At 35.2% G+C, this 18,066-nt stretch overlaps 2 protein-coding genes across 3 annotated transcripts; both read left to right on the top strand.

Moving 5' to 3' along the window:
* The first annotated feature begins 516 nt into the window (after positions 1-516).
* On the top strand, positions 517-5,718 carry LOC117341292 (monocarboxylate transporter 4-like). Its single transcript, XM_033903150.1, has 6 exons — positions 517-661; positions 1,190-1,435; positions 1,785-2,009; positions 2,811-2,981; positions 4,535-4,660; positions 5,031-5,718. Exons 1-6 carry the CDS (start codon positions 568-570, stop codon positions 5,252-5,254), a joined length of 1,086 nt encoding a protein of 361 aa, XP_033759041.1. The 5' UTR covers positions 517-567; the 3' UTR covers positions 5,255-5,718.
* A 3,216-nt stretch (positions 5,719-8,934) lies between these two features.
* Positions 8,935-16,648, top strand: LOC117321508 (probable basic-leucine zipper transcription factor C). 2 transcript variants are annotated; one of them, XR_004531374.1, is made up of 7 exons: positions 8,935-9,034; positions 10,710-11,120; positions 11,754-12,125; positions 12,717-13,069; positions 13,208-13,296; positions 13,799-13,915; positions 15,563-15,740. XR_004531374.1 is itself a non-coding variant. In XM_033875933.1 (5 exons), the coding sequence occupies exons 2-5, from the start codon at positions 12,766-12,768 to the stop codon at positions 16,244-16,246; spliced, it is 1,194 nt and encodes a 397-aa protein (XP_033731824.1). In that variant the 5' UTR covers positions 12,096-12,125; positions 12,717-12,765; the 3' UTR covers positions 16,247-16,648. The 2 variants fall into 2 exon arrangements, 1 of the variants encoding a protein (XP_033731824.1); XM_033875933.1 differs by lacking the exons at positions 8,935-9,034; positions 10,710-11,120 and having other exon boundaries at positions 12,096-12,125; positions 15,563-16,648.
* Positions 16,649-18,066: the final 1,418 nt, after the last annotated feature.

Genomic DNA, 18,066 nt, shown 5'->3' with positions numbered 1-18,066 from the left:
CCAGCGCTATATTTTTTTCAAAACATTTAAATTGAAATTCAGCATATTTGTATATCAATGTTATTTTGTACTTAGGTCTGCAATCAAGATATTTTACGGATTATAGCTTTAATCGATCAATTACAGCTTACAGCTTCTTTCGTAGTCATGCATCCTCAAACAGGGCCACAAGCAATTTCTCTTTCACTTTCATAACGCATGGTTACTATTTATAGTTTAATACTCTCCTATTAACTTCACGTGTTTGATAAACAGTATCAACATACTATTTTTACCAGTAGTTATTACTACTATGCATGCGAACAAGGGATATAAATGCATTTTTAAACAACAACACAAATCTTTTTTTTAAGCATAATTTAATGGTTAGGATCGCCAAATATATAGATAATGAAGCCCCCCGAAACAAATTTAAAATCAAATTTGTAAAATTCTAATAATTTTATCACTAGAATGGCCATTGTTAACATATTTATCTATACTAAATTATAGTATTTCAAAGAAAATGTTTTCTCAGGTTCTGCTGCCGGTATACTAGAGAGGCGGTACGGTTGTCGTGTGGTAGCTATGGCAGGATCGACCCTGATAGGTGTTGGCATGTTCTCCAGCACATCTGTCCCCTCCCTATACTGGTTGTACCTCACCTATGGCGTCATTACAGGTAAGAAATTTCATATATTTATTTCGGAAACCAGTGTTGTGTCAATATTGATGAGTATAAAGCTGGGGTACTTCACGTGTCTGTTCCTTGTGACAAGACCTTTCTATTGGTTCTACATTTGCGAACTGGCTGATATTGACTGTGACTATTTATCTACTTTAATAACAACTTTAACTTTTGCCACATTATGTTAATCTTGTAAGATAAGACTTTCATATTTGGCATGTGTCACAAGACATTTCCAACGTTATTACATTTGCAAACCTTCTGACCTGGCCTGTGACCTTTGACCTGCTTTTAATCAATAATGCTTCATATTTTTGTAAGCCCTGCTGATTAGATGAAAACGTATTTTCATCCAATCAACAATTTATTTATTTATTTGAATATATTTTGGCGCTACTGTGCAACCCCAACTATTGTTACATTAAGTCTCCTCAACGAACACCAGTCTCTTGTTGGTATACAAAATGCCAATAACCTTTATGCAATAGTTGCAAAATCACCGTCATGTTTTTGCTGGAAAAGGTGTTGGCTTTGGTATGGTCCATCTGGTGTCAATCGTGACTGTGAATCTAACTTTTGACAAAGGTCGTTCTGTCGCGATAGCGATAGCCTCGTCCGGAATCGGATGTGGAAACATCTTAATACCCTGGCTCACCACCTTGTGGCTTGAGGAGTATGGCTGGCGACAGACCTTCCTCCTGCTGGCCGGTATAGGCATACAAGGACTCGTCGGTGGCGCCATCATTGGCAACGTCCATACAAGTGGTGGTTAGTATTTCTAACGAACTCTGACTTATTCTAAAGTCTGACTGTCTCATCTAATTTGATATTTATTTCTAAAGCATCAAATGTGTGTTACGAACTGCCGATTAGCATAGTCTTAGCTAAAAGTCATAATTTAGATATGTTATGTACTGCTTATTGATATAGGTGGATTCAGTCGGAATGTTCGATAAATGCATATTTTCTAATCAGTAACGCTCATACGTTTCAGCATTAACATATCCGTGGTTAAGAAAGCACATGTGTTATACAACTAAGAAAACACGTCATGTTTCGAACTAATTCGAAAAGCTGCTTTAACGTTTTTTTCTTTTCTTTTTCATTTATATCACAGAATCACGTTGCGATCACCAAAATGTTTATAACACAGATCATCCACCACTCCGAGCGGCAGTGACTGAAGTACTGAAGACGAAATATTTCATGATATTCTCCGTTTCTGGATTTTGTACATCTCTGACTTACTTTGTACCTTATGTTATGGTCCCAGAGTTGGCAAAGGCGAAGGGTTTATCATCTACTGATGTTGTTCTAATATTTACAGTATCCGGAGTATCAAGTGAGGGCAATGATATTTTGTTGATGATTAGTAGCAACAGTTATTTCAATAATGTCCTTTGTTTGGTAAACACAAATGTGGTATAATATATAGAAGTGTTTCAGTTTAAACGATTTTATGATCCAGTGAAAAAGTAACACAAATGACCAAGGAACATAATTTTGTTACTCTTTCCCTGACCGGGCACCGAATTGCTTAGCCAGAAATACATGTCACTTATACCACTGCGACACATCCACATTATCAACATATATAATATATATATATAAAGCAATCAATTGTCATTGCTACCCGCTGCCCACAGATGTGGCCGAGTTTGTAGGACAAAATAAACTAACTGCGGAAATAAAAAAAAAAAAAAAAAAAAAAAAAACATTTGATACAAAAGCACGAGCTGTCATCACATCGGTTTTACTTTCAGTCTTATTTATTAATTTTTTTATTAGACCATTTATCAATATCCATCTAAGCACCACCTGAGAATTTTTTAATAACAATGGTTAATATTTGAAATCTACTTGTGTCTTGACAAAGGGTCGGAATGCCTCAAACATTGCGACAATTAATTTGTCTGTACCGTCGTTATTACTTCATGACCAATTAGTATATTGACATACAATACATATTGATAAAAGAAACAAAATATAACTCTTATAACTATTGCAGTCAATTACTGATATATCAACAAGAAACTTGGAGTTGGAGTTGGAGTAGCATCCCTCTAACTAGTTTTGTAAAATAAGTATGTGTCTATTCAAAATTAACTGTCCTTAAAATAAAACTTTTGTTTTATCTTGGCAGGTATCTTAGGTAGAATTCTGATCGGGTTCATCGTTGACATTTTACACATCAGCCGAATATGGACTCTGTCTATCGCCCTGTTAATTGGTGGAATCCCCACGATCGGTTGTGCATTTGTATATGACAAATGGCTTTTTATTGGGTATGGTGTCATTCTAGGAGTTTTCACGGGTGAGTAGTAAAATAAAAACATTTAAAGTCACAATTATTGTAAAGCTTTGATAATGCAAACCGACGTAATATTTGTTTTCAATATCTATATCAATATCATGAAAATAAGACTTCCCCCATACGAATCATAAACGTGCCCGCTCCAACCTAATTAAAATTAGATTTGTAATTACCGCTCTTCTACGATACACTATAATACAAAATCTAACAACTCCCCTCATGAGGTCATCTCAGCATGACCTTTGAGGTCAGCCTATCAGCGCGCCGCCTATAAATTGTTGATGTGATTTCTTTCTTCGGAGGTATACATACTGACAGAACGTTCCCGAGGTATTCCGATTGTCGATAGCAACGGTAAACAATGTGGCTTCGCCCACCCGAGCTCACCGAGAACACTTCAATGAATTAATAGTTTTACAAACGTGAACTGTCTGCGTGTTTTCTCCGTTATCGTATGAGAGATAAACAATGAAGGCAACATTGTTGTGGAAAAAAAAAATTGAAAGGGGATAAGGTGTACGGTTATGATTTTCGAAATCCTGTTGGCAACACAATCAGTTCTGTCAATGATATATTTTTTAATCGTTTTCTGTTCTTCTTTGAGTGTAACATCCAGAGGATAAGCAACTGTTTTTTAATAACCGGATGCCATTAAGATAGTCTACTAATAAGGTCTGTGAAATTTTACGTATTTCAATCAAGGGCTGAATTGATGACTCTTTGTCATTGGTTGATTAATAACGTCATTAGCTTATATCTCAAAGATAATGCTGAGATGACCTTCAAGGGGGTCTTATTAGATCTTGTATTGCTGTGCATGGTAGAGTACCGTAGAGGAATGAAAATTACAAATCTAATTTTGATTAGATTGGTGCCCGCTTACAACTACATTTAAGGAAAAATTAGCGATTTCTATGTGTAAACTTCACACTTGGGGGTATTTTTTACGATTGATCCAACCATTTCTAGTTCGCAATTAGGCAAACTGATATCAAATGATGCGCTTTTGAGGATGTTCGCGATCAAAAGGACTTAGCTAGCGTAAAATCTCGATATCCATGTCATTTTTAATGGAAATATAAATCATCTAATAGCGTTATAGGTAGATGAACGAGAAAGCCACTGTTAATATCACGAAAATATATCCGTTAATAACAGAGTTTATATCAGGTCATCGAAATATTAACCACTGCTATTATCACGTATATCATAAAAAGGAAGAATTCGACTATTTCTGATTATGAAATTTAAAGGCCCTTGAAACAACGGAATTACGAATTATAAATAAACAATAGGTTGGTGAGTGGATTCTTACCATAAGATAGGCCAGCAATGATTGTATCAATAAAGCAATTCAAGATTTCGATGTTTCTTTTCATCTGTTAAGAATTAAGTTACTTCCTCTAATCACTTTAGGCCCTTAGAATTACTGGCGAGTCCTCTCAGACATCTAACTCTCAGTTTGTTGTTAAAAGTGATAGTGTGTGTCTTTTGTATAATACTTAGAATTGTTTTGTTTCTACATGGAACACTAATGTTGTTTTCCAATACAGGGACGTTCGGTTTTCTCCAGTCCGTCATTGTTGTTGATCTTCTGGGAACAGAATTGTTGGGAATAGGATTTGGATTTCTAACTTTATTTCATGGAATAGCTGTCATCATAGGTCCGCCTATCGGAGGTAAGTCGGAAAGGTTAACATATCAATCATGTTGACAATATCGAATCGTATTACCAAATAATTATTTCGACAGGAGTAACGAGTAACAATAATTTAATATACATCACAGTACTTAAATTTCATAAGATATAAACAATTGTTTGGATAAAGTGACGAATAGTATGTGTTTGGTTGTAAGTTTTAAAGAAGCTTGCTGCTAAATTGAAACATACAAAGCATACCTAAATAACAATTACTAAAGTACCTCCAATTAATGCACATGATACACCATGCCAACTGACATTAAAACATAGTTTAGTTCTTAAAACACCTCAATGTATTACATTGTATTAAAACAGGACAGTTGATGATCAAGTGCGTTTGTTTACAGGTTTGATATCTGACATAACACACGACTTCACCGTATCTTTTGTCTACGCCGGATGTTTATTTTGCCTGAGTTCTCTCTTTGCATGTGCAATCAAAACACGACCTGACATCAAGGAATCGAAAAACGACAGGCAAACAGAGATTCGCGCACGATCTTACCAGGATGATGTACCTGTCAGTCGATGTCATACAAACATAAGTTTTGTATTTGATACCAGATTATGATATATCAATTGGTTTGTTTTTGTTTTGGCATGTTGCGCATAGGACTTCAACTTTTACTTTGCCAGTGTATTCGTGATCGCAGCTCGGATCGGCTGTCATGGCAACGACGAGGACGGTGGCTTTACCACAGTGTTGATTCTACAAACTTGCATGTACAACCGAAAACTTCTAGGTATACCTTATGCCTTTGGAAATAATCTGTAAATAACTAATTGAATTAATAACGGTCCATTGCATTCAACATTTGTTCCTTTTATATGCCGATTTCGATACTTCGAACCAATGAAGAGTTCAAATATTCAAGCATGAACATTAACACTTGCTCTATAAATCGTCCTAGAGCACTCGCTTACCCAAAAGCAATACTTATGAAACAGGTAGGAACGTGAAGGTATGTGTAGGTGAATAACGAACAGTGCTGTACATTCTTACGAAAATGACAAACATCGTCAAAACTAGACATAGTCAATAAATCGGCACTTCGTCAATTAATACTAGTTTATAACGTCGTTATAAAAATGCACGTGAATAAATAGTAGAATACACAGCGCTTTTAAGTGTATCGCATTTATGTGTATGACAAAATACGTTAATCGGGTGCTCTGGCCATATTTACCGAATACATCCGTTGGACGCTTGAACATTAAAATCCGGTCAAGAAAACAAACTGAACTGACGGGGAAATCTTGAAATAATGAATTTATTTAAAAACATAACGATTTTATTCTGTTTAATTACAAATGCAACAATAACCCACATGCGTTATAAAGCTATTGTTAGTTTGTCTAGACCTGAACCGATTCAGTATCGAGTACATGTACACCCGTAAATTATTTCAGCAAGGAAAATGACATAGTTTGTATTTACTGATTTTGTTTCTGATTTCTTGTGGGACAAAATGATCAAAATGCAAGATTATCCATTTGTGTTCCTCTAGCGGGAGAAATTTAAGTCAACATCCCCGGGATTGAGTTACGGGAGTACACACGTTCGAAACCTACGTAGGGCAATTATAAGTAACTGACCGTTGGCCGGTGGTTTTCTCCGGGTACTCCGGCTTTCCTCCGCCTTCAAACCTGCCACGTCCTTAAATGACCCTGGCTGTTAATTCGACTTTAAACAAAATAAACCAAAACACGTGCTTAACACAGGGGATTTTAACACAATGAGCATTGTATTGTGGGAATTTAGTATGGCTATTTTTTAATATAGAAACACTAGGTAGTTTATTAATCAGCAAACATACAATTTAATACAAATGATTGTCATAGTTAAGCCTTACTGAGTTAGTATAAGTCGTTAAGACTTGTTGAGTTAGTAGAGGTCGTTAAGTCTATGTTGATTACCTACAGATCTCTCAGTGTGAGTTGATAATTTGTATAAGTCGTTCAGTCTAGCTGCGTTAGTATAAGTCGTTCAGTCTATCTGCGTGAATATAAGTCCTTCAGTCTATCTGCGTGAATATAAGTCCTTCAGTCTATCTGCGTTAATATACGTCATTCAGTCTATCTGCGTTAATATAAGTCCTTCAGTCTATCTGCGTTAATATAAGTCCTTCAGTCTATCTGCGTTAATATAAGTCCTTCAGTCTATCTGCGTTAATATAAGTCCTTCAGTCTATCTGCGTTAATATAAGTCTTTCAGTCTATCTGCGTTAATAAAAGTCATTCAGTCTATCTGCGTTAATAAAAGTCATTCAGTCTAGCTGCGTTAGTATAAGTCCTTCAGTCTAGCTGCGTTAATATAAGTCATTCAGTCTATCTGCGTGAATATAAGTCTTTCAGTCTATCTGCGTTAATAAAAGTCATTCAGTCTAGCTGCGTTGATATAAGTCCTTCAGTCTATCTGCGTTAATATACGTCCTTCAGTCTATCTGCGTTAATATAAGTCCTTCAGTCTATCTGCGTTAATATAAGTCATTCAGTCTATCTGCGTTAATATACGTCATTCAGTCTATCTGCGTTAATATAAGTCCTTCAGTCTATCTGCGTTAATATAAGTCCTTCAGTCTAGCTGCGTTAATAAAAGTCATTCAGTCTAGCTGCGTTAGTATAAGTCCTTCAGTCTAGCTGCGTTAATATAAGTCATTCAGTCTATCTGCGTTAATATAAGTCCTTCAGTCTATCTGCGTTAATAAAAGTCATTCAGTCTAGCTGCGTTAGTATAAGTCCTTCAGTCTATCTGCGTTAATATAAGTCATTCAGTCTATCTGCGTGAATATGTCTTTCAGTCTATCTGCGTTAATAAAAGTCATTCAGTCTATCTGCGTTAATATAAGTCCTTCAGTCTATCTGCGTGAATATAAGTCTTTCAGTCTATCTGCGTTAGTATACGTCATTCAGTTTTACTAAGTTAACGAAAGAATGATCTGTACCAATGGTAGCCTTAAAAAGATTTTAACATTCACTGACAGAAGAATAATAACAAACACAAATATTATGTGTTTCACATTGCAACCAGCATGTGTTTATTTGATGCAACTGTTTCTAAGCTTTTACATTCTACCGCAAGGACTCATGAATTAGTTATGTATTAGGATTGCGTGTTGAAATATCCAGCATAGAAAGAATTGATAATATTTCAAATATTTATTGAAGTAAGGCTTGTTTTTTTCTAATCGTCTATTGTGTTGATTTGTCTTAATATAAAATACTGTTTCAATTTAGACGGTTATGGTAAGTTAGATAATGCTAGATCAAATTGTTGATTTTTAAATAAATATTGATATAAAATTGGCATTTGTAATGTGTATATGTTCACCCTTTTCTTCCAAAGATAGTAGCGTATCATTGTTATGTTATATCTATTGTATTTTGATAGTTTATGTTGACTGCTGTGTAGCATACATCTGATGATTCCCTAACATTTTTTATATGTTTCTTACAAAGATGCTGTGTTTGATCAACGTCGGGCACAAAATAACGTCAGTATAAACAGCTATAGAAAATATGGTAGAGTGGGAAAAATAAACCTCGGTGTGTACATAATTCAAAGGAAATGCACATAGACATTTAAACAATAGTTTTAAGGTCACCTGTCCTGAATTGTCATGATGACCTACCATGTTTCCTCAGTTGTCGTTTGTCTGTGCTACGCGTCGTAGCCTCTTCGGATTGTAAACTTGTTTTCAAGTAGGATTGACCAGTGTTATTTACATGAATCATGACATGGATATGTTTACCTGGATTGAGCCTACGATGGTCATGACCATGTATCGATAGTTTTACTGCTTAATACAGTGTTTGATAACTATTTATACTACACTATTACCTGGTAAAGTTAGACGGCCGCGAAGGCCAATTGGCCTCTTGTTCAAATTCTAGATGTTTGTGTTTTGACTGAATAACAGCCGTGAGATCGATTAAACACGTAACAGATTTTTTTTCTCACTGCTCACGGAACCTGCTCGAATATCTAAAACTCCTGTACACGGTGAAACGCGGGTAGATCGGCAAGGTGTATACATTATTTTCTCAGTGTATGTGTGCACAGCAGTATAGAAATTAAACAGACAAAAAAACTCCATATTCAATAGGGTCGAATCACATATTTGCGGTTCGCACTGAATTTACATACGAACTACTCACCATTGTTGTTATACCCGTATAATGCAAATCAATGATCGCCACTTGATTGGTTTACGTCACATAGTGTCATACCTACCATCTAACTTCCTGGTTAATGTTTACAAACCTAAAACACCTAACACTGTTATGCTGACTCTCATCTAAAGTATGCTTCGGTGTGCTGGAATTATCAACATTGTCCTTGTAGGGATGGGTATGTATTGGTACTATTTTCATCTTTTTTTTGTTTTTTTTTTTGTTTGTTTGTTTTGTTTTTGGTTTTTTTGGTTTTTTTTCTAGTTAGAACATTTGTATTCATAACAAAATAAACATTTAAACGTCAGCTTCATATTGATGTTCAACCGTTAAAATTATCAAATGATCGGGTTTCTCCGTTATTGTTTAGGGAGGAATTGTACTCCTTACTGTAAAACTATTGGGTTTTTGTTGATACGATTTTTCCAGTGTCTGTTCAATGTTTTTACTCGCCCTGTCGTAATGATAATTACCTTGGTGTACGCCTTCTATGGGCTTATGTGATAAAGGTTCAGGTTATCCATGTTAAAACTATCCTATACTGGGTTACATTATCAATCGATACAATTTTTATATGACTTAAAGTGTACAATTCTTTAAAATACTAACAACAGTGAATGGCTATTGAGCGTAAATGTAATCATATATCCTTACGTATTTATGAAATGAAACGATGATGTAAGTGTCAGTTATGCTCTCATAGACTGTAGATCTCTTAAGATAGTTTGTATCTCGGCATTGTAATCAAATGTAAATACTTGCATATGAACCAACGTATAAACACACACACATGCATAAGTTATTGTATCCAATGCTTATTGTGATAAAACACAATAGTTTTTACTACATTCTTAGTACTTATAAAGCTTGCTGATGTCCTTTGACTCTAAAGATACACGAACGGTGTGTAGTATCGGCTTACTGTTCAAATATAATTGATTCATTATCGGTATAATCAATTTACATGTTTAAATTCATTTCCATACTATTAAAAATATTGTACTTCCCTAATGTGATCACGAAGACACTATATGTATTACAAATGTTTTACTTCCCTTATGTGATCTGTACATTTTGGTAAGACTATATTTCTCTGTTAAATGTAGATATACACTACCTGCTTGTCTTTTATTGAGTACACGTATTATCCATGGTATGTGAAACACGTATATTTATTTTGTCGTTTCAATTACAATGTCTACATTACTTCTTAGACACACGATACGAGAAAAGGGAGGTATTCCAATTATCAAAAATACTTTAATTGGATACTTTTTAGACGTCTTAACTCAGTAAGATGCCTGTATTCACGACAGATAGTAAGACGTTTGAGCGTGGGGCTTTTATAGAAATCTCATTTTTTTTGCATCAAACTCGGGGGAACTGAGGCTAATGTGACCATGAGGACAGAATGGTGGGCCCCAAATTGTTTTGTGCGCCATGTGTGATCCACACGAGTTGCACAGGTTCTCCAGCAACATGCATTTTTCGAATGTTTTTGCCGAAACTAACAAGCACTTGTCAAAAGTAAGGCTTGTCAAAAGTACGGCACATGGGTACCAATGATAGGTACAAAATTTACTAACAATTGATCAAGTTAACTGCTTAAATTGCACATGAGTAGTGATTAATTGGCTGTTGAAATATCAATAGACATGGTATTTAACTCCCCGAAATAGCTAATAGCGTCGTTTTCAGGGGATATCACTTTCTGCTTTTATTTCGACATCTTGTTTAATCGATTGTTATGATTACAATTAGTTTCAAATATTGTGTATATGTAACGGACAGTGAGATTCTAATTCATTCGAGTATATGTATCTGTATTCATGTTTCTTTTCCCGTTTAACTAGTGTCCCTTCAATCACTTAACGAGAGAACAGCACGAAACACGGCTTGTTTTGGAACTGGGGACCACGCTCTTATAGACGCAAACTGTTCAGCGACAGAAAATCTCTACCCAATACAGCTCAAAGCTGGTGCTAAGCCAAGTACAAGCGGATGTCCACTAGAAATGGAATCGAACGCTACAGACGTTTTAGTCCAGCAGTGTTGTGTACCGGCCACGGATCAGGACTGCGTGGCACTGGTGAATACCTATGTTCCCGTTGTAGCCGCGGACTACTTAGACACCTGTGTTGGCAGAAAGGCATGTTTATCGCGCCAAGCATTTCGGATGGATGTACTGACCATCACGTCGTGTAATTCTACGGTCTACCCCAGTCAGACACATTACATGTACCTCGATTATTACTGTGTTCCAGGTAAGTTTCATGTCATGGTAAGCAAGATGATGATGTAATACTTACCTGTAGGATGTTATACGTATGGCATTATTCAAACATAACATTACATTCGTTGAATATTGAATGACACGCAGGGCAACAATATCGACTCAATAGTTGAAGAAAATACTGCCAGGCCGAGGGCATACAAGCGGTACATTTCATATATAAAAAGTAGATAACGAAACATGATGTTAAAAAACTTTCAAAGCGTAGATAACAAAGCATAATGTTCATAAAACTTTCAAAATGATGATAATGAAGCATGTTATATAAAGATTATATTATTAAAAAAATGTAGTATTTGTAATTAGTAATTGACAATACAAGGCATTACATTTTGCACAACCGGTTTCACTGTTTAGATTTTCAAGTGTACTTGAAGATCTAAACAGATTTACAATTCTAACATTAAGTAGTAAGGGAGACATGCAAATGTGTCGCATTCATTGACTTTTCTTTCAGCAGTTTTCAGAATACTGTTGATGGGTCATTTTGGATAGACATTCTACCACAAGGAAAAGCAGTAAACTGTTACTATCAAATCAACATAGCTACATGTGTCACAGAATCTGCAAAAAGATTTAAAATAATCTATTCATACTTTTCTAGAGTCAAAAATTGGTCGTTTCCCGTCCGTCGATATGACCAATGACGGAGCCGGGTCGATTCTCTACCTCCAAGGCAGCACGTACCCCTGGATGACAGCAGTCAAATTGATGACATGTTCTGTAGAAACCGACTGCTTTGAGGACATCGCTATTTATGGACTTCACGTTAATTTTCAACTTGACAACGTGACTTGTAACCAGGCTATGGTGATTAACGATACCTCTGGGACTCTGTACACCATTGGTTGTACTGATAACGATGCATCTTCAGAGTACAAACTTCGAACTCTAGCAACCAGTAACGACAACTACATGGAGATATACTATACCAGCCTTGTCAGTAACCAGGGGTTGTTCTGGTTGGCATTTAAGGGTGTGTACAAATGAATGTTTCCGTAATTCTTCCAGGTCAATAATAAGTACATTGTATGTGACCATGTTAGTATAGATAAACAAAGTATTTCTAAACAAACATATTTGATATTTACGATCTTTTTATTTGAGAAATAACTATTGCCACTAAATAAACTGACAAAATCAATTCAAGAAGTATTTCTACAGAAACTAGTTTCGCTTGCGTTTCCCATGTTGGTTCTCGTATCTATATTTAAACATGTATGATGTGTTCCTTTCTCATTTTGTCTTTCTACGTAAACACAATGCTATTGTACGTTTCAGCATTCCTAATGTTATTATTTTTATTTCCATGTATATGTATTTAAGACAAACCTTGTATTTTTGGTTCAAAATTGAATTTATCCCAAATGCAGGTATCGTCTCTGAAACAGTTATAAACCTGGGAAATCACAGATAAAATGGTTTTCAGTGGAAATGTGTCATGAAAGTTTGAAAGTAGCGAAAACTAAAAGAAATATGCCAGAATCTTTTATTGGTGATAATAAGAATTAATTCCATCATGTCATTCAGATTATTAACTTTAGGTCTGTTGAATTGCTTTTGATAGCTTCTGGCAACTTGACTGTCAATTGTCCACGGAAGGATCCCCTTAATCAATGTCTTACAACAACGACTACACCAGAAACCACCACAACTACGACAACAGAACCAACATCCACGACAACAACACCAGATGCTACAACTACCACAACAACAACGGAAGATACGACAACCACAACAACAGCGGAAGATGCCGACAACCACAACAACAACGGAAGATGACGACAACCACAACAACAGCGGAAGTAACGACAACCACAACAACAGCGGAAGTAACGACAACCACAACAACAGCGGAAGTAACGACAAACACAACAACACCACAAACACCATCAACAGAGGCGTCTATCGCCGACGAAGGTTTTGATGTCAATTTCAAGTCTTACATATTTCTTCCGTGACTCTATAGTTGTCGAATACTGATGATAATGATTTTAGCAAATTTTGAAAAATTGCTTTGTCCATTCGTATTATCTAATTTATATTACTGTCTTGCAGGTTCCTCAAACATTCTCATCATAATCATCGTTGTCGTCGTCGTTGTCGTTTTGGGCATTGGTTCTGTGCTTATTATCAAACGCTATAGGGTAAGAAAATGATGGAAAAAAATAAGGTATATTGTAAGATGTGCAATAATCATTTGTCTCTATAGTTTATATGTATGCGCTACCTGTTTATATGTGTCGATCACACGTTCTTTATCTTAGGTGAATTAATGTATTTTATTTTGTTTAAATTACCACTTGTTTAATATAAGCGATACATCAGGTAAAAGCTTAAATACATTGCCTCATTTTTCCATTTGTGAAAGTGGCTTGTTTGTTTTTAAAATCAAAAGTGGTGTTACATGATATATGCATTTGAAGACTCTGTCAAATATGAGCTACTCGTTGTGGATATTGCTATAGTCACAACAAGTGCTGTGAAGCTGGCAAAAAATCACAAATGTAGCGGTGTGTGGCTATATTATATATAACACAAACCACGAGAAATACATGTATCAAATGAACAGGACTTTTTTCTTACTTGTAAACCATTAATAACGTGTTTTCATTTTGAATTTGACATTAGTCTTTATTTCTTCCACAGTCAAGAAAGAAAAATGTACCTGACGATGCAGAAACAGTCGAAAAGAAGGAAGACGCCAAACTTACAGAGGAAAATCGCCCTAAAGAATATGTATCTAGATCTGACGTACACGTTGGGGTAAACCATGTTTTAAACTTAAGCATGTATGAAATATATAATCCATCAATAAACACGAGGCATGTTGTAGGATGTCAGTATGAATTTAACAACACAACATTGTATATGTTTCTATGTGTGTGTGTATTTTTGGGTTAATTATGTTGCTGTCACACGTACTTGGTGCTTGTAGTTGAAGTATGAAGTTCTAATATTTACAATCACTAATAATATTGCAGACTGCACAATTGGTGTCCTCGTTCTTATCAATTATCTACCTGAGTGATTACAAAGTGAAAGGAAGTCAGCCGGAACATATGCTGTTCCGATATGTGCTATGTATTTCCTCTCTACAAGTAGTCACTACCCGATGATGAAGAAAATCTAAGATTTGATGTGACCGGTTTCTGATATGAATACAACAATCATGATTTCACAAATATGAGTTAAACTCCTCTTACGTCTGGTTGATTAGATTTATACAATGTAGATCCCCAACACAAGGAAGCATAATAGATTGATAATGTTCTTCAACTCTCTCAATTAAATCTCTCAATCTCGATAATAAAGCAGGTTAAAACATGACTTAATATCAGCGTAAATCGACTCTTTTAACGAACGAAACGTGATCATCCAAATTAATGAGATGACTAAAAATCAGGGCAAATCAACTCCTTTATCGACAAGTGAATATACTTCCCATGATGTATCCCTTACGTCTGGAAAAAGTGCATTTTTGATTGATATAAATTCATCTTTTTTATTTTGATTTGCGATAGCTTTATCTAACTCAACACGGGTCTTGTTCCAGACCCTTAATTTAATTACTGAAGTTATAGTGTGAAGACGAACAAGTGAAATTATATATACATGTACATACATGTATATAAAGTTATTTAAAGTTATTATTTTACCATGAAGTATCAATCAACTAAGCTCATCCATCGATCATACATTGATAGTGTTTGAAAACATTATGCGTTATTCAATTTATTTCAAGTTATACTAATGTTATAGTTTAACTTTGTTTTTCTGCTACAAGTCCCTATAATTGAAATGTCTTAAATATATATTGGATAAATACAAGGGCTGATTGATATGTTGCAAGCCTCATATTGAAGGATTTAAATTTTGCCGGATATATTGTATTATTTTTCAATATAATCCCCTTCAGCATCTTCATTTTGTATACACATTTGCCAGCGGTGTTAAAGAGCCTAAGTGCCACTTTTATAGAACTCCTTTTCTTGGATGTTCAGAAAGTCAGCCACTGCATGTATGAAGTCATCATCGGACTAAATGTGTGTGCTTGAAATAGCTGTCTTCAGTTTTGAAAATAGATGAAAGTCTGATAGAGCGAAATCAGGTGAAGAAGGAGGAGTGAGCTTTCCGCTTTTTATGCAAATATTGAATTATTGCTCTTTCACCGATTTTGTCCATTTTACAATAGACGCTTGTCTTGTTTACTTTCGAGTGCTACCTCGTCGATATAAACTAACCAAATGAGACCAGTCCTTGGGTACACGGCCCTATACAGACAAAGAATAGTAGGACTTAAAAGAACATCCTTGAGTAATTCCTTCAATACGAGGCTCATAACATATCAATCATCCCTCGTATACTGCTGTCTTCCATTGTGAATAACAACATTGATTTCCATTAATTAAGGCTACAACGCAGAAAGGTCTTGGAACAGACGCCATGACACAGAATGGTACATCGATTGGTTACTCCAATGGTGAACAAAAGCTACCTTTAATATCAATTGGTTCCGTGTCCAATGTCGAAGTCGACAATACCAAGAACAAGGAAAAGAAGAAAAAGAGGAAAAAGAAGAAAAAGAAGTCTCACACAGAAGACAATATTGGGGATATGTTTCAAAGTGATGGTCTCCAGCCCAATTCATTGAATACACATACAGAAGGAAATACTGGAGATATGCCACAAAGTGACGATATCCAGCCTAATGAGTTAAATGCACATAAAGGAATAAAAACTGGAGATATGTTTCAAAGTTATGGCTTCCAGCCCAATGCATTAAATACATATACAGAAGAAGACGGACAAGAAAAACGAAAAAGGAAGAAGAAACATAAGAAATCTCGTAGTAATCTGGTTGCTCCTGAAAACTCAACTACTGTTGATAAAGATGTGGAGTGCGAGTCTGTTATAGCAACATCTGGAAATCAGGCAGTCCACTATCCAACAGAGAGTGATGAAGTGAATGAGAGGAAGAGGCGGAAGAAGAAAAAGAAAAGACGGAAAGTCGAGAAAGACGTAGAAACTGTTGATACAGAAACCCGTAACGCCGATGAAACATTGAGTCAACGAGATTCTGTAGTTGATGTTTAGGTGAACGGGTACATTCTCAGTACATATCCTTATTGGTTAGTTTCATTACATTTGTGACAGGAAAAATAATGACATCAATACCTTAATTTACACCTGTACGTTAAGGTAGTCACATGCATCTTTTGGTCATATGTTGTCCTTTTGGTACTGGTTTTTTGAGTTTCAGTTCTGTTTACATTTTAATATTTGTTTTCTTGATTTTTTATAATAAATTGATTCCTTATAAATTCCTTGTATTCGTATTCCCGATATTTCGCATTACTTGTTTTCCAGTATATTTTTCGCGTAATAGATAAAGGGTATTAAATGGTTTCCCATTAAATATAGCATATATTTCGCGACTATGGCAGAATATCGATATGTTCAAAAGCGCGAAACACGAGTAAAAAATATCGAAATATTCTGTCGTACGAGTTTTTGCATTTGTTATGATATGATAGAAAAACAAAATTTAAATCATCGAAAAATTAAAAGCGTTAACAATTGTGGGAATCAGTAACATCATTCATGACGTCGTCTCTTTGTGACGTTAATCACTTCATCTTGACGACGCCATTTTAAAAGGACTTATCTACGCAATTGAAGCGTTTTCTGCTGTTATCGGATAATCTGTGCAGGAAAACCTAACGTCAAGTGAGTATTTTGTCAAAAACTAGTCTGACTATTTCAGCAAAACAGCAAATTAACCCATCCCGGTGGGCATTTGACGTTAGATCCACATTGAAAGAAAGGCATACTCTGACGTCGTGTTGACGTGGGGTTTCGGTTGAAAATGGAAGTTTTCTAGACGTCAGAACTCGACGTTGGAAAGAGGCATAACTCGACGTTGAATAGACGTTAAAAATGAAAGTTTTCTAGACGTCCTAATCGAACGTTGGAATCCTGACATATAAGACTTGAAACTTCAACATTTATGATATGTAACACCGTTCAATTCAAACACATTCAAAGATATACAGTAGCATACATTGGAGAATGTTTAGTTGGATTGTGCTACATACATGTATATGATGTCTAGCAGTAGCACAATTCCATTCAAAACATTCTCCAGCGTATTATACTTTATATCTTGGAATATGTTTGAATGAAACAGTATTATGTCATCAAAAATGTTAAAATAATGCATTTCAACCCATTTAGATTTGAATTCAAAGCTATAAATTGTCTGTATTCGCTTCGATTAGAAAAATTGGCATGTTTCAATGTGACTACAAAGGTTCGCTCTGATTGGTCAAAAACGATCAACTAATATTTTCACTGCAAAATCTTTGAAGTTTTATATATACAAATTTGAGACTATATATGTCTGACTATAAATACAAATGAGTTCATGGGCAAAATACAGTGGATTTGTAACAATACACACGAAAATGATCTTTTTTGTATGGTTTATGACAATATGGCAAGCTGATGAGCATATCTTTTCTGGTAATATTTACAATCATAATCATGACTTCGGGTTTGAGCTTGTTTGATTGCAAACTAAATAATTATATAAGTGTGTCAGGTATAATCTTTATAACATCATGTAAAGTATATATATGGCTTGTGACTAGCATGGTATGCCAAGGAAATAAATCATTTGTTTCGTGTTAAATAAGAGGGCAGAAGAACTATTACTACTGTAGTATTAAAGCACCAATCTGTTCAAGGTTTCTGAAAAATTCTTTAATGGTGATTAATGATATGTTACAGAATTATATGCATTTTATTCTTAAACAAAAAAGTTTTGTCAGTGTGATGGTATTGTTTTATCTTTATTGATATTGTTGTGCAGCGTCTCGTTACTATAAGTTTATGTGTAAAGACGTGCTATTGCT

Source organism: Pecten maximus, chromosome 2 (genome assembly GCF_902652985.1).
Source record: "Pecten maximus chromosome 2, xPecMax1.1, whole genome shotgun sequence".
Taxonomy (NCBI): Eukaryota; Metazoa; Mollusca; class Bivalvia; order Pectinida; family Pectinidae; genus Pecten; species Pecten maximus.
This window is presented reverse-complemented; position numbering and strand designations above follow the sequence as displayed.

What these genes read in the sequence shown, in the direction of transcription:
- LOC117341292 (XM_033903150.1), top strand. Translation starts at nt 568, where the DNA reads ATGGCAGGATCGACCCTGATAGGTGTTGGCATGTTCTCCAGCACATCT. An exon ending in CACCTATGGCGTCATTACAG is followed by an intron (nt 662 to 1,189) that starts GTAAGAAATTTC and finishes TTGCTGGAAAAG; the next exon opens with GTGTTGGCTTTGGTATGGTC. An exon ending in TACAGTATCCGGAGTATCAA is followed by an intron (nt 2,010 to 2,810) that starts GTGAGGGCAATG and finishes TTATCTTGGCAG; the next exon opens with GTATCTTAGGTAGAATTCTG.
- LOC117321508 (XM_033875933.1), top strand. Translation starts at nt 12,766, where the DNA reads ATGTCTTACAACAACGACTACACCAGAAACCACCACAACTACGACAAC. An exon ending in GGCGTCTATCGCCGACGAAG is followed by an intron (nt 13,070 to 13,207) that starts GTTTTGATGTCA and finishes ACTGTCTTGCAG; the next exon opens with GTTCCTCAAACATTCTCATC. An exon ending in TTATTATCAAACGCTATAGG is followed by an intron (nt 13,297 to 13,798) that starts GTAAGAAAATGA and finishes TTTCTTCCACAG; the next exon opens with TCAAGAAAGAAAAATGTACC.